The sequence below is a fragment of the Seriola aureovittata genome, chromosome 4 (genome assembly GCF_021018895.1).
Source record: "Seriola aureovittata isolate HTS-2021-v1 ecotype China chromosome 4, ASM2101889v1, whole genome shotgun sequence".
Taxonomy (NCBI): Eukaryota; Metazoa; Chordata; class Actinopteri; order Carangiformes; family Carangidae; genus Seriola; species Seriola aureovittata.
Genome location: NC_079367.1, coordinates 19,187,331 through 19,212,372, shown reverse-complemented (window position 1 = coordinate 19,212,372; position 25,042 = coordinate 19,187,331). Strand labels below are relative to the sequence as shown.

The 25,042-nt window shown below is 40.9% G+C and overlaps 3 protein-coding genes across 3 annotated transcripts; 1 reads left to right on the top strand and 2 right to left on the bottom strand.

Annotated features, from left to right (window-relative positions):
- Positions 1-487: 487 nt before the first annotated feature.
- Positions 488-5,134, bottom strand: LOC130168063 (extracellular calcium-sensing receptor-like). Its single transcript, XM_056374643.1, has 8 exons — positions 4,853-5,134; positions 4,602-4,688; positions 4,192-4,461; positions 3,757-3,960; positions 3,392-3,667; positions 2,001-2,225; positions 1,665-1,788; positions 488-1,398 (listed from the first exon to the last, which is right to left on the bottom strand). The coding sequence occupies exons 1-8, from the start codon at positions 5,117-5,119 to the stop codon at positions 488-490; spliced, it is 2,364 nt and encodes a 787-aa protein (XP_056230618.1). The 5' UTR covers positions 5,120-5,134.
- Positions 5,135-10,305: 5,171 nt separating this feature from the next.
- Positions 10,306-24,990, top strand: LOC130167738 (extracellular calcium-sensing receptor-like). Its single transcript, XM_056374217.1, has 18 exons — positions 10,306-10,566; positions 10,669-10,958; positions 11,171-11,466; positions 11,833-12,038; positions 12,667-12,790; positions 12,875-13,772; positions 20,497-20,763; positions 20,897-21,135; positions 21,283-21,425; positions 21,603-21,755; positions 21,863-22,063; positions 22,216-22,809; positions 22,906-23,036; positions 23,163-23,259; positions 23,430-23,553; positions 23,746-24,218; positions 24,325-24,405; positions 24,634-24,990. The coding sequence occupies exons 1-18, from the start codon at positions 10,306-10,308 to the stop codon at positions 24,988-24,990; spliced, it is 4,935 nt and encodes a 1,644-aa protein (XP_056230192.1).
- LOC130168053 (extracellular calcium-sensing receptor-like) lies at positions 14,881-21,172 on the bottom strand. Its single transcript, XM_056374633.1, has 10 exons — positions 21,129-21,172; positions 18,781-18,951; positions 18,248-18,542; positions 18,028-18,114; positions 17,485-17,754; positions 17,008-17,214; positions 16,643-16,918; positions 16,098-16,325; positions 15,868-15,991; positions 14,881-15,791 (listed from the first exon to the last, which is right to left on the bottom strand). Exons 2-10 carry the CDS (start codon positions 18,888-18,890, stop codon positions 14,881-14,883), a joined length of 2,508 nt encoding a protein of 835 aa, XP_056230608.1. The 5' UTR covers positions 18,891-18,951; positions 21,129-21,172.
- Positions 24,991-25,042: the final 52 nt, after the last annotated feature.

Genomic DNA, 25,042 nt, shown 5'->3' with positions numbered 1-25,042 from the left:
TTTATAAATGCTTAAAGGTCAGATACTTTTTAGGAAACCCTGGGAGGGAAACTTGGTCAGGCCTACTCCCATGAGGCCTGGTCAGGGTCATTTAAAGGAGCTATTTGTAAGTTTTGCTACTCCTATATAGCCAGTGTTAGCATTAACAGCTGTTCACTTGCCAGTTTAGAGGAATCGTGCGAGTTCAGCATTGAACTTCAGTTTGTTACTTGCAAGCGGTGGACACGACCCTCTTGTTTTGCTTCTATTCCTACTACTTCTGTTTTTCTACTGAAGTTAGCATGCTCAGCCTGGTCGGATTGTCTTGTCACTCTCCGAGTCACTGTGGTCTGTAAGACTGGTCTTACTGTAAGACTGGTAAGTTAGCATATAGCTGTTAGTGCTAACATTGACTATGTAGCGATAGCAAAACTTACAAATAGCTCATTTAAGTGTTGCTAGGTGACAGACGTGTAAAAGAGGGGTGAAGCATTGAAGTGATGCTTTATCACTTTGTAGTTCCTCGACCCATAATAGCTTTCTTTGTATTCCTCTCTGGTCTCAGGAGGATTATGTAACATTTGGGTCCAAACAGCGCCACCAAGAGGCCAAAACTGGAGGCCAGGATGGCAAATACCTCCACTGCATCTGCATATTTGCCTGGGGAATTGACATAAGCAGGGATAAAGGCCACCCACACAGCACAGAAGATCAGCATGCTGAAAGTGATGAATTTGGCCTCATTGAAGTTGTCTGGAAGATTCCTTGCTAGAAAAGCTAACAGGAAGCTGAGGATAGCCAGTAAGCCAATGTAGCCCAATAACACTGCAAAACCAATTGTGGACCCAACTACACACTCATAAACTATCTTGTCATTGTGGTATTGAGTGTTTTTATTAGGCGCTGGTGAGGCAGAGACAAGCCAGGCAGTACAGATTGCTGCTTGAACAGAAGTAAGAACCAGAACTGTCCCTCTCTGCTGCACAGCACCAAACCACTTCAGACTGGCTCCACCTCCTGGCTTAGAGGCCTTGAACACAGCCAGAACCACCATGGTTTTAACCAGGATGCATGAAACACAAAGAACAAAGCTAATGCCGAATGCTGCATGTCTCAGCTGACATGTCCACAGTCTGGGTCGTCCAATGAACAGCAGTGAACACAGGAAACATAGTTTAAGTGACACCAAAAGAAGGAAACTGAGTTCTGAATTGTTGGCACGCACCATGGGTGTGCTGCGATGATAGATGAAGACGCCCAGGATAACAGCACAGATAAATGTGCCCAGCAATGAGGTGGCTGTCAAGCAGATTCCCAGAGGCTCATGGTAGGAGAGGAACTCTGTTTTCTTGGGAACACATTGGTCATGTTGGGGGTTGGACCAGAAATCCTCTGGACAACTTGTGCACTCCATGGAGTCTGACAAAAAGAGGGAAAATGTGAAATGTCAAAAGTATTTATTTTATTTGTTCACATGTAAATACATGGATTTTATTTTATCTTATGTATATTTGCTATTTTTCCTATTTGGAATGGACAATTTTCTATGCTGTTCAGTCCTTTTCCTTGCCAGATTACATCCTCCTCTACTATTAGGGGATACAGTTTCACCTGCAACACACATGGAATCCTGCCAGTTGCTTTTTTTCTACCAAACAGTGAGGGGCTTTTATTTATACACCAACCTGTTTCATTGCTGATCTTTCCCTCAGAACATTGGATGCAGTCAAAACAGCACACAGGTTGCCCCTTCTTTCTGGCCATCCGAGTACCTGGTGGGCAGCTCTCACTGCAGATTGACCTGGGTGGCTATAGGGATTGATTATATACAACTGTTAACATTTTTTTGTCGATCTAATGTTATCGAACCAGCACTCAGTATCGGCCAATAAACAAGTTCAGGTATCAGGATTGGGAAGGAAAAAATGATAGTTAAACATCTCTCATGTTCTACAGTATTCGATGTTGTTATTTGAGTTATCATCAGGCATAAAACAGTAAAATCAATAAGCAGGAGTAACCTGTTTAGATTCAAAGTTCCAGAAAATTTTGTCCTCATGAAGTGTGAGTTCTTCACCTTTGGGCGACTCTTTAACTTCACCCACATTCTGAATCTTTGGTGTGCCATCTGGGAGCCACAGCCAGTTCATGACATCATATATTGGCAAGGCATCGCCATTTGCATCAAATGACACTTGATCCCCAACTGGTGTGGTGAAGTTTACTCTATCCAAATAATACACCAGCTTCAAGTGGGTGAGAGAAAACAACACAAGAAGAATGTTAACACAGAATGCAAATGACTCCATCCAAATATGTATCTGATCAGCTGTAGCTATCAATCATTTTATTTGTTTTATGCTGGAATTTTCAAGTTTAAAGTGTAACTTTGCTCCTGGCTAAGAGCAGTTAGTTTCAAATCAACACTAATGTCCCAGTGTCCTGGAGCCCAAACTGTACTTCACAGCAGCCACATCAAAAGATAAATCACTGAGAGTTTAAATTACCTCTCCAAAATATAATAAATTGCTTGATTACCATAGATTTATTGTGACTGTCACTCATCCTCATGGGAATCTGATTTGAAAAAAATATTTTCATTTTATGAGGATTGCTATTTGATGTCATAGTAAGATATTGTTTTTAATTCTTATATAGAGTGATGAAGGAATGATGAATTTTATAGGTCAACCTGGAAGTTACAGCTCAACATTTTCAATTGGCTTTTGGATTATTGCAGAAAATAATCTCTGTGGTTGACAAACGTTTATGATACACTAATTTCACAAATGGATACCACTGCTATGACTTTTGAAGACCAAATACAATGCCAGAAGTAAAAATGATATGTTGAATGTTAGGCTATAAACAAACTACACCATGGTTGCATGACTTAACCACCACTAAGCTTCCAACCTGTAATTTGATTTAGTGTGCTTGCCTCTTCTTCTTCTTGCCTCCTAGAAAGTTAGTAATATGCAAGAGCATGAGTATAAACAAAACAAGACTGTAAAGACCGTTGAGCAGATCATTTTTCACATCCAGCGTGATGACTTTTAATGTTCCCAACTACCTCTGTAGCACTAACCACTTGTTACCAACCGCCTTTTTAAAGACATGTAAAATCTTAAAGAAATCACAAGTGGGGTATTTACTTAAGAATATGTATTTTATGTCATAAAATAAAACATGAAAATGTTTTGAGCTTGTGTTAAACCACAGACCTTATTTCAAGTATCTAACAATATCTTATTCAAATAAAACCATCAACTTCAGTACAAGGGAACTGAAAGTGCAAAAATGGTAACTTATTTCTGGGTTTTAGGGCTCAATGCGGCAGCACTCTTTTCTTTATCTAGGTGTAGCAGCTGTTTTTTGAAATGAACAGGTAGCATGTAAATTGATATCTCACCTGCCATAGCTCCAGTCTTTGTAAACTCGTACAGCTGTGGCCACTGAAAGGCCCTCTCCCTGGCTCACAGTGCAGCATGTCATCAAGGGCGTACGCCAGAGCATACACAGCCTTGTAAATATTGTACTCCGGTCTGAGATTAGAAACATCAAACAGCTCACTATCCACTTTATGTAGATCTTCCTGTCCAGTGCATAATGCTCCTCCAGCTTCCACCCAATCTACTGGAGGTGGAGAAAATCTACACTGAAATATATCTTCCCAAAACTGATTTACCTGAAATGTAAAAAAAAATATTCAGTGTTAACAAAAAAATGCATATTACTGCTGCAATTACAGATCAGATTGTACAATTAAACTCTCACAATACTATTTCCATAGTTGTTGTGGTGTTGGTCGGGGTGTATTCTTAAGAGGAAGTCCTTGTATCCTGCTATTTCTCCCCGACGGATGGCAATGCCCAGTGTTCCAGCCAGGTACGGCATGAAGTCGGGCGTCTGGAGCACATCAACTGATGTCCAGGCTTCACTGGCCAGCCACTGCAGGCCTGTCACATTCTGCCTCACCACCTATATATTGTATTATAAAATAAATATTTTTTCAGACAAATATAGTCGTTTTTTTTTGCATATGAACCCAGTTGTGTACAATTATGCCATGATAACATATGAAAAGCTTCCCTTCATTTTTCTTTTCCTACAGCAGGAGGATAATAATTGATATAATGCCATCTTTTGTGAGCTAGAAAGCCTATAACAGGGAACATAGATTCATAAATGACATGGTATTTTGAAACCCACCTCCTCCACTAGTTTATAAATGTGGATTTCATGTGCAAACACCATGACCACACGAGCTGTTGATTTCTTCATCACATCCACAATTCTCCTAAGTTCAGCTGGGTCATTGCTCCAAGGCAAAATCTCTGTGTAGGCGAGACAACCTCCACCTGAGTTAGTCAAGTCAGACTGGAAGGATCGGCCAACATGTACTCCATAATCGTCATCACTGATCAGCAGACCTACCCAAGTCCAGCCAAAGCGTTTTAGAATCTGAATCATAGCACGCACCTAAGTGAATAGAAAACATGGTTTCAGTTATTGTAAGATTCACAGCAGAATCAGAGATCATTCAGAATTGTGATTTCAGTCTATTATTGATGCACAAAGCACATACTGTATTTCCTCATACCCCAAACTTATAGTTTCACCTGAAAAGCATCACTTGGAATTGTTCTAAAGAAGGATGGAAACCGTTGCCGATCACTCAGGCAGGAACATGTGGCAAAATGACTCACCTGAAAAGAGACATACAGTACAGTGTGAGCACAGGTTGTGTACAATATCTCATGTAAGTTGTTTGACCCATTTGAAATATTACACACTTTTCAACAAGTTATCAACACATTTGAAACAGATTTGTATACAGTCCATTAAACGCACAGAAGAAATTTAAGCTCACCATAGGCAATCTGAATAAACCTAACACATTGGAGGTGGCAATAGAAAATGTTGAGTAGGAATCACCCACAATCCCCACAACTGGAGGGGTCCCTAAACAGTTCTCCTGAAGCAGAAACTGCTCCTCTTGACCACTGGCCAGCACCAAAGCAGCACGAAATCCGATAAAAAGTGCACCACAGTTGTCATACAGACTGTATCCCAGAGTTATATTTGGTAGCAGGTTGGAGTTTCTGTTGATCTCATCAACAGCAAAGACCATCATCATGGCCTGTCTGAATCCTTGAGTGTCAAAGCTAAAACACAGAATGTTACTATTAATGATTAAAAATGAGCAGAAATGACAACAGATTTACCCAAATCACCACATTATCAAAACATTCTGTATTAATATATGTTACTTTTTAGAGCTGCATTTTAACTTGTGGAAATATCTCAATATCTGATTAAGATGTATATTACAATACTTCAAAGACATCTCAGCACAACTCTTACATGTTATTTCTTAATAGCTTGAAGACTCTGACAAGACAAGAAAAATCTGCAAAGATCTAAGCTTTTTCCTATATATATGTAAGACTTACCCTGTGCAGGTGGGTTGACGTGGTTCTGAAGTAAATGTCCATTCACTGAAGACGGAGGTGTAATGGACCTCAAACAACCCACCCAGAATAACATCCCCGGCCCTGTGCAACCCATTGAGATGAAACTCTCGCCGTAATTTACAAGAGGAAGAAAGAGAGGAAGACACTGAGAAGAAAAAAGAAGAGAACAAAACCATGATCATGGAGACACAGAAGAGTAAGTATATGTCAAAAAATGCCCCCATAACTGCCTCCTCCTCCCTTCACCCCGGTTTTTTAGTCTTCATGCACTGTTACTTATTTTTATATGCAGACCTATGTCATCCTCTTTGCATCCTTATTGTTTAATCTTTCATACCACCCATCAGGGCATGGCTAGTACCCACCAGGGCACGACCAGTAGTGTGGGCAGGACATAATTGACAGAATATCATGTCAGTAGAGGTGCAGTGTCAAGATTACATAATTACATACACTCACCGACCACTTTATTAGGTACACCTCACTAGTACCGGGTTGGACCCCCTTTTGCCTTCAGAACTGCTTTAATTCTTCATGGCATAGATTCAACAAGGTGCTGGAAACATTCCTCAGAGGTTTTGGTCCATATTGACAACATTGATAGCTTAACGCAGTTGCTGCAGATTTGTCATCTGCACATCCATGATGCAAATCTTCCGTTCCACCACATCCCAAAGGTGCTCTATTGGATTGAGAACTGGTGACTGTGGAGGCCATTTGATTACAGTGAACTCATTGGCATATTCAAGAAACCAGTTTGAGATGATTTGAACTTTGTGATATGGTGCGTTATCCTGCTGGTAATAGCCATCAGAAGATGGGTACACTGTGGTCATAAAGGGATGGACATGGTCAGCAACAATACTCAGGTAGGCTGTGGTGTTTAAACGATGCTCAGTTGGTACTAAGGGGCCCAAAGTGTGCCAAGAAAATATCCCCCACCATTGCACCACCACCACCAGCCTGAGCTGTTGATACAAGGCAGGATGGATCCATGCTTTCATGATGTTTATGCCAAATTCTGACCCTACCATCCGAACGTCGCAGCACTAATCGAGACTCATCAGACCAGGCAAACTTTTTCCAATCTTCTATTGTCCAATTTTGGTGAGTCTCAGTTTGCGGTTCTTAGCTAACAGGAGAGGCACCCGGTGTGGTCTTCTGCTTACAGAGATACTCTTCTGCATACCTCGGTTTTAACCAGTGGTTAATTGAGTTACTGTTGCCTTTCTATCAGCTCAAACCAGTCTGGCCATTGTCCTCTGACATCAACAAGGCTTTTTCACAGAGAAAACTGCACCTCACTGGATATTTTTCTCTTTTTCGGACTATTCTCCGTTACGCTAGAGATGGTGGTGCATGACAATCCCAGTAGATGAGCAGTTTCTGGAATAACCAACCATGCCACGTTCAAAGTCACTTAAATCACCTTTCTTCCCCATTCTGATGCTCAATTTGAACTTCAGCAGATCGTCTTGACTATGTCTACATGCCTAAAAGCATCGAGTTGCTGCCATGAGATTGACATATTAGATATTTGCATTAATGAGCAGGTGAACAGGTGTATATAATAAAGTGGCCGGTGAGTGTATCGTAGATTCAATTTGTTTATTTGTATGAAACATCAAAAGCTTAAACAAAATCTTGAGTGGCGTACTTACTGACTTATTTTATGCCTTTCAGTAAAACATGAAAATGTGTGTTGTGTTAACCAGAGACCTTAATTCAGGCATCTAACCAAAATCCTATTCAAAAAATCCCATCAATTTTAGGATGAGGCAATGCAGAAATGCTAACTTATTCCTGGGTTTAATGCACCTTTAACTATGGCTGCTAGAGAGCTTTGGCACTTGGATGAAAACATATGTTGTTTTGGGGCCCTTTCTGAAACAAATGATGCTGTCTTTCTTCTTGGGAGTGCGGGAGCTGGTTTAGGTTAGCATCCTACAGAATTCACTACTGTACACTAAAAAACAATTAATTATATATATATATATATATATATATATATATAAGTATTCTCAACTGTTATTATAAATTTTACCAGAAACTATTTTTGCCGATATTATAGTGGAGCAATAAATCATGTGATTTATTTAAAACTAAATTGATCTTTACAAACCCAAGCACTGATTTGGTGTGCATTTTTAAGGTTGTAATATAAGATAAAACCAAGCAAAAAGACATAAGGGAAGGACAAAATTATGGAGATATGTGGTGTTTACAATGGTAACTTTACAATAGTAGAAAAAAAAAAAAACACTGCGGCACTTAGTGGAGGTTAAACACACATCACTGGATAAGGGGCATCCTATCTCTGATGCATAGTGAGATGACGCACAGCAGGAGGGAAGCTTTTGTCTGAAAATCTATATTAACCTGTGAAAACACACTTGTGTCCACATGCAGACACTTCAGGGATCCTTTAAATGTTGTCTGTAGATGTACATTATATCTGGGTGACTCTTTGCATTTGGAAATTTGGTAGACAGCAGCAATGCTAGTTACCCACTAAAATGTAGTGTGTTGCTTAACAAAACTACATAAAAATAAAAATTTTTGACAGGGTGTCAAATACACTGACAAAAAACTGCACAAAATACATTTTATGAATTTCAAGTCAAAGGATTGTAACAGACCGGGGGTAGACTCAGCTGTAGCACACAATTCTCAGGATTCAGTTCTAAATATCCTTAAACATACACAACAGGCAATGATACAGACAGGCAGGAATCAATTGCACAAAATGGCACAGGCAAAAACTCAATGTTTCTCCACAGGGAAACAGCAGTATACAGAAACTCACTTTCAAAGCACTGCAGCAGTACAACGACCAAAAAGCCAGACAGAAACCAAAAAACGCAGGGCAAAGTCTCAAGGTCAGGTTCAGAAGGCTAGGTCTTTTACTGGGGGACAGGCAATGAAGGCGAGGCAAAGACAGGCTGCGTCTGAAACAGGCGATCCAAAGTCTTTCATGGGAAACAGCAAAGAACAATCTGGCAGTGAGTGTGTGGAAAACTGGAGATTAAATAGTGGCAGAGTCAATGGCAATCAGGTGTGTGTGCAGGTAAGTAGCAGGTGTGTGTGATTGTCCTGATTGCAGTGGAGCAGAGTGGAGCAGGGGCGTGGCAGAGTTAATAAATGAACTGAACCAGGAAGTGCAGGCTGTGACAATGATACTGAAAGAAAATGTTGGATCACCAACTTTTCAAATAAACAGAAAATATGACCTTTCAAGTTATTTCTGACTAAGCTTGTTAGACTCGGCTCTTGGTTGGCTTCACATTGGGGTTTTCTATCATCCATTTAAACTATATCGCTTTGTCACTGCTCTGGCAAGCTCTGGCTTGTCACTGTTTAGGTTAACATTTAGCAGACAGTTCATTACAGTGTCTTTTTAAAATTCTGATATACGCTACAGAGTGTCAGGCTACATATTTAATGCTTACCCTGAGGTTCACACTAGTAGAATGCAATCTGAAACTCCAGTTATTTGCAGTCTCATTATAAAGCAGGTGCACTTTAAAGGGGAACTCGCAGGGTAGTTTCAATATAGCATCATTATCATTTATCTTATCTTATTTTTTTTAAGGTATAGTGGAGCAATAAATTGTGTGATTTATTTAAAACTAAATTGAACTTTACAAACCCAAACACCCATTAGGTGTGCATTTTAAGGTTGTAATATAAGATAAAACCAAGCAAAAAAAAGACATAAGCGTAGGACAAAATTATGGAGATATGTGGTGTTTACAATGGTAACTTTAGAATAATAGAAAAAAAACACTGGGGCACTTAGTGGAGGTTAAACACACATCACTGGATAAGGGGCATCCTCTCTCTGATGTACAGTGAGATGACGCACAGTAGGAGGGAAGCTTTTGTCTGAAAATCTATATTAACCTGTGAAAACACACTTGTGTCCACATGCAGACACTTCAGGGATGGAGATCTCAGCTCTCTTTATTGGCCTGATCTTGGCTCTGAGTTTGTTGGAGCTGAACTCGACTCTTGCACTGAATCTTTCTTGGACAGGTCTGAAACAAAGGGCTGGGCTTACAGAGGCGAAGTCTGGTGCTGGGGTCAGTGCTGAGGCTTCATCTGTGAAATGTAAGCTGCAGGGTGCTGCTCGTCTACCTGCATTCTCAATGGATGGAGACTACGTTATTGGGGGTGTTTTCTCCATACACAACTACATGCACACAGTGAAGCATAACTACACCACCATGCCTGAGCCACTAAGGTGCACAGGGAGGTTAGTGAGAAGAGGACGTTGGGGATAAAAGGATGTTTGACTGTGTGGGGAAAGAAATGTCTTAATTTCTATAATGTGCTTACAAAGTTGTTGCAAGGCTTTTGTGTAGTATTGAAAACTTAAAAAAAAATATTAGGGCCAAATCAGTATTTGCATCATATATTATATCCACAAAAGTAGTAATGTTGTTGCTGCATGTTCCTCTTAACTGAAAACATAAATGTGTTTAACAACTGATTTACTGACTGATTACTGTTTTAACAAATTAAGAGTTTACTTGACTTTAGTTAATCTGTGCATCACAATTCCTGTGAATTTTGGACTCTCTCTCTCTCTCTCCCTCTCTCCCTATAAATATATACATATATATCTATATATATTAGTGGTGGTCAGGCAACTCTTGGATATACTGTCTAGGCCTAGGTTTCACAGATGCAATGCATCATCAGTTATTGTCCATAAGTATGAAGTGCAGTTATTAACTGCATGTTTACTTTAAAAATTGTGAATTGTCCTCATCATATGTGAATTCCAGCAGTGACATGAGTGTCTGTGTGCAGGATCGACTCGCGTGAATTGCGCTTCTCACGAGCAATGGTGTTCGCTATCCAGGAGATCAACAACAGCAGTAAGCTGCTGCCGGGCATCACTCTCGGTTATCAGATCCATGACTCGTGCGGCTCGGTGCCCATGGCGGTGCGTGTGGCATTCCAGCTTTCAAATGGCCTCGAGCCAGTGTTTTACACCGGCAACAACTGTTCGCAATCTGGTATGGTGATGGGTATCGTTGGGGAGTCTGGGTCCACGCCATCCATCAGCATGTCGCGCGTCATCGGCTCCTTTAACATTCCTCAAGTAAATATATTTCTGGTAAACTGTGTTTTTGCAATTTCTCATCTTATTTTCCTTTATTAGTGTTTATATTGTACCGCTGAACACTATTTTATGTTGCTTCAGGTGAGCCATTTCGCAACTTGTGCATGCTTATCCAATAAGGAGCAGTATCCGAGTTTCTTCAGAACAATCCCCAGTGACCAGTTCCAGGCTGATGCGCTGGCCAAACTGGTCAAACACTTCGGCTGGACTTGGATTGGTGCTGTCCGCTCGGATTCGGACTATGGCAATAATGGCATGGCGTCTTTCCTAGACGCAGCGCAAAAAGAAGGGATCTGTGTGGAATACTCAGAATCTTTCTATCGGACCCACCCACGTAGCAAGATCCAGAGAGTGGCTGATGTTATCCGCAGGTTTCTGCATCACTGATTGTGCTTGTGTTCCTTGTGTTAACTCTGACTTTCTGCACACAGAATAACAAAACTATTCCACCAAACATGAAATTAAAAGATCAGAACATTATTTTTATTATCTTAGAAACACACCAAAAACAGTTTATGATGATAGTTTTTTGTTAATAATCTTGATGCATATTTCAGAACGTTTTGTGTGTCTGTCTCTCTAGGTCAACAGCTATGGTTGTTGTGGCATTTGCAGCCTCTGGAGACATGAAGATCTTGTTGGAGGAGATGTCACGGGAGCCTTCCCCACCTCGCCAGTGGATAGGCACTGAGTCATGGGTAACAAACCCAGACATGCTGAGGTTCACCTTCTGTGCTGGAGCCATCGGATTTAGTATTCAGCAATCAGTCATCCCAGGTCTGAGAGACTTCCTGCTGGATCTGCCCAACACTAAAGTGGCTGCATTCCCGGTGCTGACTGAGTTCTGGGAGGATGCATTCAACTGCAGGCTGGGCAAAAGTGAGAAAGTTGTGTTGATTTTTAACATAGGTGATACCCACAGTTGGTTCCTTGTGGTTGGGTTGTGTTCTTTTGTTGGTTGTGATTGTGGAGCTTTGTGTGTTAAAAAAGTCCACAGATGCTTCAAGACCAAAGCTCTGATTTTTATGAAAATGGAAATCTTTTGTGAGGTGGAGTCCTGAGGCCCATCTCTACGCTGTATTGGTTTAAAGATCAAAATGTATAATTCTTCACATGTATCAGTTACAATATATGTAGGTCCAACAAACCATAAGTGAAACAGAAACACATGAGATGGAATAATAATGCAATATCATTGTCAAGGCAAAAAAAAAAAAAACACCTGCCTCTTTCCTTTGTTTTTAGGTGCAGCCACAGAGGAGAGTGTGTGTGATGGAACTGAAGACATACAAACACTCAAGAGCCCGTACACTGACACATCTCAGCTCCGAATCACTAACATGGTGTACAAGGCTGTTTATGCAATAGCACATGCCATTCATAATGCAGCATGCCAGAAAACAAACTCTACAACTCAGTGTGACAAACACACCAGGATAGAGTCCAAACAGGTACAGGACAGCACTTGTGTAGTGCTTTTCTCAGCTTGTCAACCAATCAAAGCGCTTTACACTCCAAGCCACATTCACACATTCACTCATACATTCATACAGCGTTTTTTTTTCTATTACACGCTGCTGATACATTCAGTTCAGTATCTTGCCCATAAACACTTGGACATGTCAACTGGAGGAGATGAGAATCAAACTGCTGACCTTCCGATAAGTAGACGATATGCTCGGCCTCCTAAGCAGCAGGCACAATACATTTTTAGTCACAGTTTACCTTTTATAATATATATATTTTGTTCTTCACTATCTTACTTTATCCTCACAGGTTCTGACTCAGCTGAAGAAAGTAAATTTTTCCCAAAATGGTTATGATGTGTCATTTGATGCCAACGGGGATCCTGTGGCCACATATGAACTGGTCAACTGGCAAAAAAGTAAGAGTGGCAGCATTGAGTTTGTGACAGTAGGGCACTACGATGCATCACTGCCAGTGGGCCAGGAATTCCGTATCAACAGAAACCTCACCTGGGTGGAGGGTAGCACACAAGTGAGGAGCAATAACGTAACATCTAACAGCTGTGTAGCAATAATCCATATCTGTGTGAGTCTGTCTGTGTCTATGTGACAGGTGCCTGTGTCAGTGTGTACTGACAGCTGTCCTCCAGGAACCCGAAAAGTGCTGCAGAGAGGAAAACCCATCTGCTGTTATGATTGTATACCATGTCCTGAGGGAGAGATTAGCAATGCCACAGGTAAAATAGGTTGATGTTTTCTGAAGCATATCTACAACCTCAAATATATGACTGCTAAAATTAATTTTTGATCTATTTTTTCAGATTCCCCTGATTGTTTCCCTTGCCCCAAGGAGTTCTGGCCTAATGCAGAGAGAAACAAATGTTTCCCCAAGCCTGTAGAGTTTCTTTCCTTCGATGAGGTCCTGGGAATCATCCTGGCTGCTTTCTCAGTTGGTGGTGCCTGTCTCGCCATGATAACAGCGGCTGTGTTCTTTCGTCACAGGACGTCCCCGATTGTCAGGGCCAACAACTCTGAGCTGAGTTTCCTGCTGCTCTTATCATTGACTCTATGTTTCTTATGTTCATTAACTTTCATGGGAGCGCCCTCTGAGTGGTCCTGCATGCTGCGCCACACAGCGTTTGGCATCACTTTCGTCCTCTGCATCTCTTGTGTTCTTGGGAAAACTATAGTGGTGTTAATGGCCTTCAAAGCCACACTTCCTGGTAGTGATGTCATGAAATGGTTTGGTCCTCCACAGCAAAGAATGACCGTAGTGTCCTTCACATTTATACAAGTTTTAATATGTATTATTTGGTTGGTTCTTAGTCCCCCTTTTCCAATGAAAAACCTAACGATATACAAAGAGAAAATCATCCTGGAGTGTGCATTAGGCTCAGCTATCGGGTTCTGGGCTGTGCTCGGGTACATAGGCCTACTGGCTGTCTTTTGCTTCGTGTTAGCTGTTCTAGCTCGGAAACTACCTGATAATTTTAATGAAGCCAAGTTCATCACCTTCAGCATGTTGATATTCTGTGCAGTCTGGATCACCTTTATCCCAGCATATGTCAGCTCTCCTGGGAAATTTACTGTGGCTGTGGAAATATTTGCCATTCTGGCTTCAAGTTTTGGACTAATTTTGTGTATATTTGCTCCGAAGTGTTTCATCATATTGTTTCAGCCAGAGAAGAACACCAAGAAACATTTAATGAACAAAAATTAGTCTGTGCACATTTAACACAGTTCTAAAGTTCTTCACCAAGTTTATTTGAATATTTACATTTTTTTGTTTTTAAAAACTTTAATGTAATTATGTGAATGTCTTTGTTTTATTTAATATTAAATAAAGTCAAATTCATTATAAAAACATGAGTTCTGTCTCAACATTTGAAAAAAAAAAAAAAAAAAGTGCATGTTATGTGCATGCTATCATATTAAGGAAATCATTTTAAAACACCAGCGGCAAAATATTTGTATAATTTAATTTTTTAGTAAGATGTACTGTCACATTTTTCAGTTACAATTCATGTAAAAGCCTTTACAGTGCGTACATGAAAACAGCAGACAATAGTCTTGACAGGAAAGATAAATGAATAATGAAAAAAAAACAGGAGAAACAAAAAAAAGAAGCTTAACAGTTCTAGTAAACAGATGAGTTATGAGTTATGTTAAAATACTCTTGAACTAGCTATTCATGGCACAGAGAGAGCATTAATGCATCCTCAGGATCTGTACCTGCAGCCACATGAGAGGGATATAAATGTAAGTGAGTGTTACATGGGTGTGGATTGGTGTTTTTCATCAGTTCAAGCTGTCTGGCCAGTGGTTATTTCCCCATTGTTTTTAGAAATGCTTAAAGGTCAGATACTTTTTAGGAAACCCTGGGAGGGAAACTTGGTCAGGCCTACTCCCATGAGGCCTGGTCAGGGTCATTTAAAGGAGCTATTTGTAAGTTTTGCTACTCCTATATAGCCAGTGTTAGCATTAACAGCTGTTCACTTGCCAGTTTAGAAGAAACGTTGCGAGTTCAGCATTGAACTTCAGTTTGTTACTTGCAAGCGGTGGACACGACCCTCTTTTTTTGCTTCTATTCCTACTACTTCTGTTTTTCTACTGAAGTTAGCATGCTCAGCCTGGTTGGATTGTCTTGTCACTCTCCGAGTCACTGTGGTCTGTAAGACTGGTCTTACTGTAAGACTGGTAAGTTAGCATATAGCTGTTAGTGCTAACATTGACTATGTAGCAATAGCAAAACTTACAAATAGCTCATTTAAGTGTTGCTAGGTGACAGACGGGTAAAAGAGGGGTGAAGCATTGAAGTGATGCTTTATCACTTTGTAGTTCCTCGACCCATAATAGCTTTCTTTGTGTTTCTCTCTGGTCTAAGGAGGATTATGTAACATTTGGGTCCAAACAGCGCCACCAAGAGGCCAAAACTGGAGGCCAGGATGGCAAATACCTCCACTGCATCTGCATATTTGCCTGGAGAGTTGATATAAGCAGGGACAAAGGCCACCCACACAGCACAGAAGATCAACATGCTGAAAGTGATGAATTTGGCCTCATTGAAGTTGTCTGGAAGATTCCTTGCTAGAAATGCTAACAGGAAGCTGAGGATAGCCAGTAAGCCAATATAACCCAGTAACACTGCAAAACCAACTGTGGAACCCACTACACATTCATAAATGATTTTGTCATTGTGGTATTCGGTATTTTTATGAGGAGCTGGTGAAGCAGAGACAAGCCAGGCAGTACAGATTGCTGCTTGAATACATGTAAGAACCAGAACTGTCCCTCTCTGCTGCACAGCACCAAACCACTTCAGACTGGCTCCACCTCCTGGCTTGGAGGCCTTGAACACAGCCAGAACCACCATGGTTTTAACCAGGATGCATGAAACACAAAGTACAAAGCTGATGCCAAATGCTGCATGTCTCAGCTGACATGTCCACAGTTTGGGTCGGCCGATAAACAGCAGTGAACATAGGAAACATAGTTTAAGAGACACCAAGAGCAGGAAACTGAGTTCTGAATTGTTGGCACGCACAATGGGTGTGCTGCGATGATGAGTGAAGATCCCCAGGACAACAGCACAGATAAATGTGCCCAGCAATGAAGTTGTCATCAAGCAGATTCCCAGAGGCTCATGATAGGAGAGGAACTCTGTTTTCTTAGGGACACAGTGGTCACGCTGGGGGCTGGACCAGAAATCCTCTGGGCAACTGATGCACTCCATGGAGTCTGAAAAACAGGATAGATTTTGAGATACTATGTATCTTTTGTCTCCAGCATATAACAGTTTAAAATGATTACCAACCAGTCTTATTGCTGATCTTTCCCTCAGAACAGGGGATACAGTCAAAACAACACTCAGGTTCCCCCTTCTTTCTGGCCATGCGGGTACCAGGAAGACAGCTCTCACTGCACACTGACTGGGGAGGCTGTAAGCAGAGAAATAACGATCTCATATTGTGTAATTTTTACATTGCAATAATCAGTTATCAACTGGCTAAACAAGGTTAAGGGTTATGAAAAAAGAAGCAGAACCTTTTTTGCCTCAAAATTCCAGAAGATTTTATTTTCGTCAAGTGTTAGCTCTTCACCTTTTGAGGCTGATTTCTTAACTTCACCCACACTTTGAACTTTAATTTGTCCATCAGGTAACCACTGCCAGTTCATGACATCGTATATTGGTAAGGCATTACCATTCTCATCAAATGACACTTGGTCACCAAATGATGTAGTGAAGTTGACTTTTTGCAAATAATGCAAAAGCTATAAATGGACGAGAGAAGACACAGAAATACAGAAGGGACATGACAGACTATTAAAAAAGTGTGGTGATAAACTTGTAATACCATTCACATGATGTTGAAGCAAAAAAATAAGCATCTAATGTTATAAATTTGATCAAAGCAGTTGAAAACTTGCATGTCCACCATCTATGAAATTAGTGCATGATGTTTTTAGCAAGTGCATTGATGTCATACATAATAATGTAGTAGTTGATCATTTTTATGAGCTAATTTTCTGTGAGTTCATGGTACTTGACGATGTAATGCAAAAACAGGTGGAGTGTAACTTGTTCACACCTGCCAGGGCTCCAGTCTTTGGAAATGGGCACAGCTGTTCCCGCTGAAAGGCCCTCTCCCTGGCTCACAGCGCAGCATGTTATCGAGGGCATATGCCAGAGCATACACAGCCTTATACACATTGTACTCAGGCCTGAATTCTGCCACATTCAACAACTCACTATCCACTTTATGTAGATCTTCCTGTCCAGTGCATAATGCTCCTCCAGCTTCCACCCAACCTGCTGGAGGTGGAGCAAATCTACACTGAAATGTGAATTCCCAAAACTGGTTGACCTGAAATATATTCAAAACTTTGTGGTATAAACAATGACAATATATTATTCTTGCAAATATCAAATCAGATTGCAAGGTTAAACTCGCACCATGTTATTTCCATGGCTGTTGTTGTGGTGTAGGTCAGGACGTATTTGTAACATGAATTCCCTGAGTCCTGGTATTTCTCCTCGACGGATGGCAATGCTCAGTGTTCCACCCAGGTACGGCATGAGGTGGGGGGTCTGGAGCACAGCAACTGTTGTCCATGCTTCACTGGCCATCCACTGCAGGCCTGTCACATTCTGCCTCACCACCTGTACAATGCAAGTACATAAATTCATACTGCCATGAGATAAAAGTAGTACCTAGTTTACACAGTTGATGTCATACACAGGTGCAATCCTGTGTTTACAAAGTATAATAAGCAAGATCATATCATCAGATGATCATAAGTGTAGTTCAGTATAATTTAAAGTGATCTCAAAGTTAACTCATTCAACTGATTACTATTTGGTGTGTGTTTGATAAAACATTAAGTGATTTTATCATATTATGGTATAATCAACTTGTGTTTCAAGCCCAACCTCTTCCATGAGATCAATCATGTGGCTCTCATGTGCAAACACAATGACCACACGAGCTGTGGATTTCTTCATCACATCCACAATCCTCCTTAGTTCAGCTGGGTTGTCACCCCAGGGCAAAACCTCTAAGTAAGCCAGACAACCTCCACCAGATGGACCCAGGTCAGTTTGAAAGGATCGAGCAGCGTGGAGTCCATAATCATCATCACTGATCAGCAGACCTGCCCAAGTCCAGCCAAAGTGTTTTAGAATCTGAATCATAGCACGCACCTATAAGTGAATAGAGAATTTAAAGAATTGTGTGCATACTGGAATATTCTTGCACAGAAAATCTGTCTCTGTAGCTGTTTCAGTGGAAACTATTACTGTCATTCAGTGGAATCATTAAGTCCAGCTTTACTAATGACACATTAAAAACATATTTTGATACATGTAAGTTAATCAGCTCCTTTCAGAGGAGAGTGAGTGAAACCACACTCCTTGTGGTAGCATATAATGCATGCCGGTATATATTTCAAGTTCTTGTTTGCTGCTTGAGTTTACCTGGAAAGTATCGCTTGGTATTGTCCTGAAGAAGGATGGAAAGCGTTGCCGATCACTCAGGCACGAACATGTGGCAAAGTAACTCACCTGTGAGAAACATGAGGGGGGTTCATTTCTTGCAGTGTAGTTGACCCATTAATCAGGGAAATTCACTAAAATACAACACATCAAAACCATTCTCTGATGGAAAGAGGAACAACATTGAAAATGAGAAACTTACAATGGGCAGTTTGTATAAACCTGTCACACTTGACATGGCAATTGTAAATGTTGAATATACATCACCCACGATCCCCAGGACTGGAGGGGCCCCCACACAGATTTCATTCAAAATAAACTGCTCCTCTTGACCACTGGCCAGTGACAATGAAGCACGGAATCCAATTCCAAGTGAGGCACAGTTATCATACAGACTGTATCCCAGAGTCACATTAGGTAGCAGGTTTGAGTTTTTGTTGATCTCATCAACAGCAAAGGCCATGGTCAAGGCATGTCTGAACCCTGGAGGGTCGAAGCTGGCACCAAAATGTCTCCATTAACAACCAACAAAGTATCAACAGCATGGCCTAAATGTACAAATTACCCAGGCCTTTGTTACACATAAATCATCTCTCCAGAAATCTTGTTTTAATATATCAACAGTTATACAGTACAAATATTTATGTCAGCACAGCACTGTCATGTGATTTTAAACATTCTGAGCTGAGTAAAAGTAATCACCACTCTTTCCAGCTGTATGTGTGCGAAACTCACCCCTCGCAACGTGGTTGATTTGGCTCTGAGGTGAAGGAAAGCTCAGGGAAGACAGATGTGTAGTGGACTTCAAACAGCCCACCCAGAACCACATCGCCAGTCTTGTGCATCCCATTAAGATGAAACTTCCTCCGTAATTTACAAGACGAGGAGAGGGAGGAAAGCACAGGCAGTAAGAAAGAGGAGGAGAACAAAATCAAGACACACAAAAGCAGGTGTGTGTCAACAACTGCCCCCATAACTGCCCTCCTCCTTTCACCCCTGTTTCTAAACCTTTTGCACAGTCACTTCATTTTATACACAGAACTATGTCATCTCCTTCACCCATTTACGTCATTGTTTGTTTAATCATTTACACCACCCATTGTGGCAAGTGATGTCGAGACATGGAGGCCCTAATACTCATTAAATAGCCAAAATGTCACATTTTTTTAGCATATATATATATATACACACACACTGTTGCTCATAAAGTTGGAATAAAATATTTTTTTCCTTTTTCCATGAAATGATTGTGACAATGTGATTTATTTCATTTCACCTGGGTAATTGGGACACATAATCAAATCATTGCACCTGAAAACAAAATTATTCCAACTTTATGGGCGACAGTATATATATATATATATATAATATGATATGATATGATATGATATGATATGATATGATATGATATGAACAATATGATGTTATATTAAGGACACATTAAAAATGTTGTAATTATGTTCTAATGTTTCAAATGGCCAAAACATACTGATTCATACAGTGACAGTTCAGTCAGCGACTTAATAATCCAGTTTATTTTTTATAGACAGCCATTCTTACCTGGAGCGTAAATTCTGCCATGAGCATGTCCACTAGATGGTAGCAGTATACCAAAACGTTTTCTGAGGTCTCAAATTTAAGGATGAGTGGCAACTATTTTTTAAAAATAAGTATAACTATGGTGGTATTAATTTTTCAAACATTACCAAAACGCCGTTATTTCCTCTTACTATTTAATATTTCCTTGATTGTTTGATGTAAGAGTCAGTACATTTCTGAGTTCCTCACAATCAAAAATGAAGAATGAAAATGTAATTGTTCAAATTGATTTAAATTATTTAGATTCCCAGGAAATGATTCTTCATAGTTCTTATCATCCTGTAATTTTTTTACTCTCCATGGTAACTTGGAGTTGTTCAAGTGTTGGCTTTGCATTTTAGTATTTCAAGGTCAAATCACACAAAGTGAACTCACACCCAAAAGCTAACAAATCACACCTTGCTCATTCTTTTACTTTTTGTTTTTATTATAAGTTTGGGATAAAACTGTGGTCATTAAAAGAAAACAAAAAAAACAAAAAACAGAGAGGGTAAAGAGCACGACTTTCCTTATTTTACAGCCGTCCTGTCAAGAAAGACAGACACCAACACACTTGAATATGAGATGTGCACATGCGCCACATCTTGTCTTCTCTCCTGTGCCTTTGCTTTGCATTGTCATGACGTGATGACTCACATGACCAATGAAATGAAGCAAGTGTTACAGTTTATATAGTCTACTCCATTAGCCTTCCAGAGGCTGTATTTGGAGAACCATTGTCTCCAGCAGACACACAGTCTTTATGGGGTCAGTATGGACATTGCATTCAACCCTGACTGGGGCTTCTCTGTGGCTGCTTGTTTGGACCTTATTTAGCCTCCTTTTTCCAGTGTTTTCTGATGTTCCTAAAAGTGTGAAGAAAAAGAAAGAACTAAGTTTGGAGGGAGGTGTGGTGAGAGAACAAGAGAGTATCACAGAAAGACTGAATGGTTTGGGGATACAGGGAGCGAGTGCTTTTGATTCTCATTTACCTCCATGTGTGAAACTGATAGACAGTGAGTCTGTGGCCCTGCAGGCAGAAGGGGATTTTGTGATTGGTGGGTTTTTCCCTCTGCATTATGTGGCCCCTAAGCCACAGCACAGCTACTCCAGCAAACCTCAGCTCACACCTTGCAGCGGGTGAGTGTGAGGATACAAATAAATGGCAAAAATCATTTTCTCTCGCCTTGATTAGATGCACTACACTATTTGCATGTTCTAATTTCTATAGTGTGTTATGATGCTGTGTTTTCTGACTCATGATGAATTGTAGCTTTGACCACAGAGCCTTCCGCTGGATGATGACCATGGTGTTTGCAGTGGAGGAAATTAATCGTGATTCAAGCCTGTTACCAGGTGTTAAACTGGGCTACCGGATCATGGACAGCTGTGACCATGTCCACACCAGCATGCAAGCTCTTTTTTCCTTAATCAGCCACTCAAAAGGTGTGACAGCTCCGGTGAAACAAAGAGAGGAAACTGGAAACAGATTAAATATGGCAAAGGACAAAGGCACTAGAATGGAGATAGTAAAGACAGTAGAAAAAACAAGAAAGAAAAGGATGCTGACCACAGTGACAAATAGAAGTGCTGAGGGTAGCGCAGTGATGTCTCACTATCTGGAAAATAATGGAAATTACATCATAGAAAATGTGACAGAGGAGAGAATGGATACGAGTATACAATGTGAGACTTTGCCCTCATGTCTGACTGGTTCTCCTGTGCCTGCTGTGATTGGCCTTGCATCCTCTTCCCCTACAAGAGCTGTAGCTCACACTCTTGGCCCTTTCAACATCCCACTGGTAAGACAGGAATGAAAAGGCAGGATCATGCACAGTCCTTTATTTTTACATTCCTTCCTTCCACCACTTGGTTTTTGTAAGAAATCACACAGCTACATTTAAAAATGTTCAGTGATGTTTTGTTCTGGCCTCTGTTTCATCTCAGTAAAAGTGAAGTTAAATTTTCTCTCCGTCTAGGTGAGTTATTTTGCCACTTGTACCTGTCTGACTGACAAACATGTGTACCCATCATTCTTGCGGACTGTGCCGAGTGATCTCTTTCAAGTTAGAGGCCTGGTGCAGTTGGTCACTTTCTTAGACTGGCTCTGGGTGGGAACAATAGGGACCACAGTGAGATAATTTTTAATTTTTTCAACCCCAACATTAGTAAGTTAAACACACCAACATAATTATTTATATATATGTATATAAAAAAACAATTTCTCTCTATATTTCAGGATGACTACAGTCAGTATGGCATCCAAGCTTTCTCTAATCAGTTTAGACAGCAAGGTGGGTGTGTGGCATTTCATCTGACTATCCCCAAATCACCCACAGCAGCTCAGGTACAAGAAATGGCAGACAGGCTGCAGAGTTCAACTGCACAGGTCATGGTGGTCTTTGCCACAGAGGGACAGCTCCTGGATCTGCTCTTAGAGGTAAGCACTCTGGATCTCAGTTAATGTATATAGGCATAAAATATGACATATTTTGCAGTATTTAACCTGATAATTAGGAATGTCAAAAAAAATAAAAAATTGTTTGTGCTCATTTTAATCACCATCAAATTTCTTTCAAATTGCCTTTCCAGCTGGCTCATAGAAATGTGACAGGGATCCAGTGGGTAGCGAGTGAAGCTTGGGTGACCGCCAGCCTGCTGACCTCACCGGGCTTCCAACCTCTCTTAGAGGGCACGCTGGGCTTCTCCTTCCCTGGAGTCAGAATCCCTGGCTTGAAAGAGTTCTTGTTGAATGTGCGCCCCTCTCCCGAACCAGGGATGGAATTTGTGAACATGTTCTGGGAAGAGCTGTTTGACTGTAGGCTAGACTTTGGAGGAAACAGGTCCAAAGAAAATGAAGCACATACTGTGGATAACTTGATGGGATTGGATGATTTTGGTTACAGCCCAGACTCTCAAAATAATTCTTGGTCCTTGGTTGGGCGTTTTGCAGGACAAAAGAGCACATTTAAAGGGTCAGACAGTGAAAAGCCTGTATGCACAGGTTCAGAGGATCTGAGGTACACTGACAGCAGTTTTACTGATGTATCTCAGGTCAGAATATCCTACAATGTGTACAAAGCTGTATATGCCATCGCCCATGCTCTGCACGATTTACTGAACTGTGAATCTGCAGAACTTAAGAAGGGAATCTGTGAGAAACAGAAATCATTCACTTCTAGGCAGGTGAGTTAAACACTACAAAAAACATACGAATCAATGTTCATGTGTTTATGTATCATTCTTTTGGCCTGTTGTTCTCTGCTTCCTCCATTCATTCAGTTGCTGGATCATCTAAAGACAGTAAATTTCACTAACCAGTTTGGGGAGAAGGTATATTTTGACTCCAACGGAGAGCCGGTCCCTCTGTATGACATCATTAACTGGCAGAAGGACAGCAAGGGTGAAATTAGGTGGAATATTATACCTATAAGAACACAATTGTCTGTAATCATGATCAAAAAGCTTTATTTATGTTTATTGTGGCTGTCAGCATTCAGCTGAGTTATGATTAGAAACTGCATTTTCACTGCGTTTAGATTTATCAAAGTGGGAAGCTATGATGGTTCGGCTCCACTGGAACAGCAGTTGCAGATGGAACAGAGCACCATTGTATGGACAAAAGGCCAGTCACAGGTGGGTCATATGTCCCCTACAAGGATTTTATATACATCTTAAAAATGATTTACGTTTCTTTACGGGATACAAAATTTATTTGTCATTTTTCTTCTATAAAAATGACTTAGATTCGATAAGTGTCTTTTGTGCAGAAAGAAATTCTACACCATTATCTGGTCTTTGTCCAGGTGCCTGTATCTCAGTGCAGTGCTCCATGCCCCTCTGGTAGCAGGCAGGCCAGACGTCGACGAGAGCCTCACTGCTGCTTTGATTGTTTGCCCTGCGCCGATGGAGAGATCAGCAACCAGACTGGTAGCCCCTTTATGCTTTCTTTATTCATGCATTTTACAACTTATGCCAGAAGCAGAAGGCCTTACAGCCATAGAAATGTTGCAAAACCGGAAAAGCATGGAGGCATACTGATTGGATGCAAACAGTTGTTGTTGTGTAGGAAAGCATCTGTGTCGGCTTACACAGTATGTGTCTTACTATGTGTCCCCAAAGGTTCCACTGAGTGCACTAAATGTCCTGAATTTTACTGGTCAGACAAAGACAAGGTGAAGTGTATTGCCGGCGTTGAGGAATTCCTGTCTTTCTTCGACACCATGGGCATCATCCTGGTCATACTCACCCTGCTGGGTGTTGTCCTGACAACCATCATCACGACCGTCTTTCACCGTTTCCGCTTTACGCCCATTGTCAAGGCCAACAACTCAGAAATAAGTTTCTTACTTCTCCTGTCACTCAAACTCTGCTTCTTGTGTTCCCTGGTGTTCATTGGCCGGCCGTCTGCGTGGACATGCAGGCTCCGCCAGGCAGCATTTGGGATCAGCTTTGTCCTCTGTCTGTCCTGCCTCCTTGTTAAGACCATTGTAGTTCTCTTGGCTTTCCAGTCAAATGTACCTGGTTCCAGGGCTCTGAAGTTGTTTGGGCCGTCTCAGCAGAGGACTCTCATCCTCTGCACTACAGCTCCTCAGGTCGGAGGGTTATAAAAGCACAACTAATCTTATTCTCAATTTGTGACCATTGAAAAGTTTAATGGGTTTTCTTTAAGAAATGCCTATCTTCTTATGTTGCCTTCAGGTTTGTCTCTGTGCTGGTTGGTTGTTGGGCGCACCTCCCTTCCCATTCAGGAACCCGACCTATCAAGCCACAACTGGAAAAGTAAGGAATACATGCTTTAATGGCACCTTAGTCTTTGGTGCCTATGCTGCCAAAAAATGCTCAAATCCTACACATAGGGGCTTTCAGGTTTATTAGTGAATTCAGACAGAAAATAACTATTCAAATGAAATTTGTTATTTCACACTCACTGTGAAATTGTGCTATATGTCTTTTAATATGTTTTAATTATGTTTTAATATTAATTGATCTGCTGTTGGACATAATTAGATTGTTGTGGAGTGTAAGGAGCCATGGCCTCCTGGATTTTACCTGGTCCTGGGCTACATCGGCCTACTGGCCTTCCTCTGCCTCCTCCTGGCTTTCCTCGGACGCAAGCTACCTGATACGTTCAATGAGGCGAAGCTCATCACCTTCAGCATGCTGATCTTTTGGGCCGTGTGGATCTCTTTCATCCCAGCTCATGTCAGCTCCCCTGGGAAGTTCACTGTGGCTGTGGAAATATTTGCAATATTAGCCTCCAGTTTTGGACTGTTATTGTGTATTTTTGTGCCCAAATGTTACATAATCTTACTGCGGCCTGAAAGAAACATTAAGAAAGGCATGACTGGAAAATATCCCAGATGAACTTCACACACATGTATGTTGCAAGTAGTCATTTTAAATACCCATTAAGCAA

What these genes read in the sequence shown, in the direction of transcription:
- LOC130168063 (XM_056374643.1), bottom strand. Translation starts at nt 5,119, where the DNA reads ATGATGATGGTCTTTGCTGTTGATGAGATCAACAGAAACTCCAACCTG. An exon ending in TTCCAAGTGATGCTTTTCAG is followed by an intron (nt 4,462 to 4,601) that starts GTGAAACTATAA and finishes CTATTCACTTAG; the next exon opens with GTGCGTGCTATGATTCAGAT. An exon ending in GGAACTTTGAATCTAAACAG is followed by an intron (nt 1,789 to 2,000) that starts GTTACTCCTGCT and finishes CAATCCCTATAG; the next exon opens with CCACCCAGGTCAATCTGCAG.
- LOC130167738 (XM_056374217.1), top strand. Translation starts at nt 10,306, where the DNA reads ATGGTGTTCGCTATCCAGGAGATCAACAACAGCAGTAAGCTGCTGCCG. An exon ending in CAACTGCAGGCTGGGCAAAA is followed by an intron (nt 11,467 to 11,832) that starts GTGAGAAAGTTG and finishes CTTTGTTTTTAG; the next exon opens with GTGCAGCCACAGAGGAGAGT. An exon ending in GGACAAAAGGCCAGTCACAG is followed by an intron (nt 23,260 to 23,429) that starts GTGGGTCATATG and finishes GTCTTTGTCCAG; the next exon opens with GTGCCTGTATCTCAGTGCAG.
- LOC130168053 (XM_056374633.1), bottom strand. Translation starts at nt 18,890, where the DNA reads ATGCACAAGACTGGCGATGTGGTTCTGGGTGGGCTGTTTGAAGTCCAC. An exon ending in ACAGCCATGGAAATAACATG is followed by an intron (nt 16,919 to 17,007) that starts GTGCGAGTTTAA and finishes AATATATTTCAG; the next exon opens with GTCAACCAGTTTTGGGAATT. An exon ending in GGAATTTTGAGGCAAAAAAG is followed by an intron (nt 15,992 to 16,097) that starts GTTCTGCTTCTT and finishes CTCTGCTTACAG; the next exon opens with CCTCCCCAGTCAGTGTGCAG.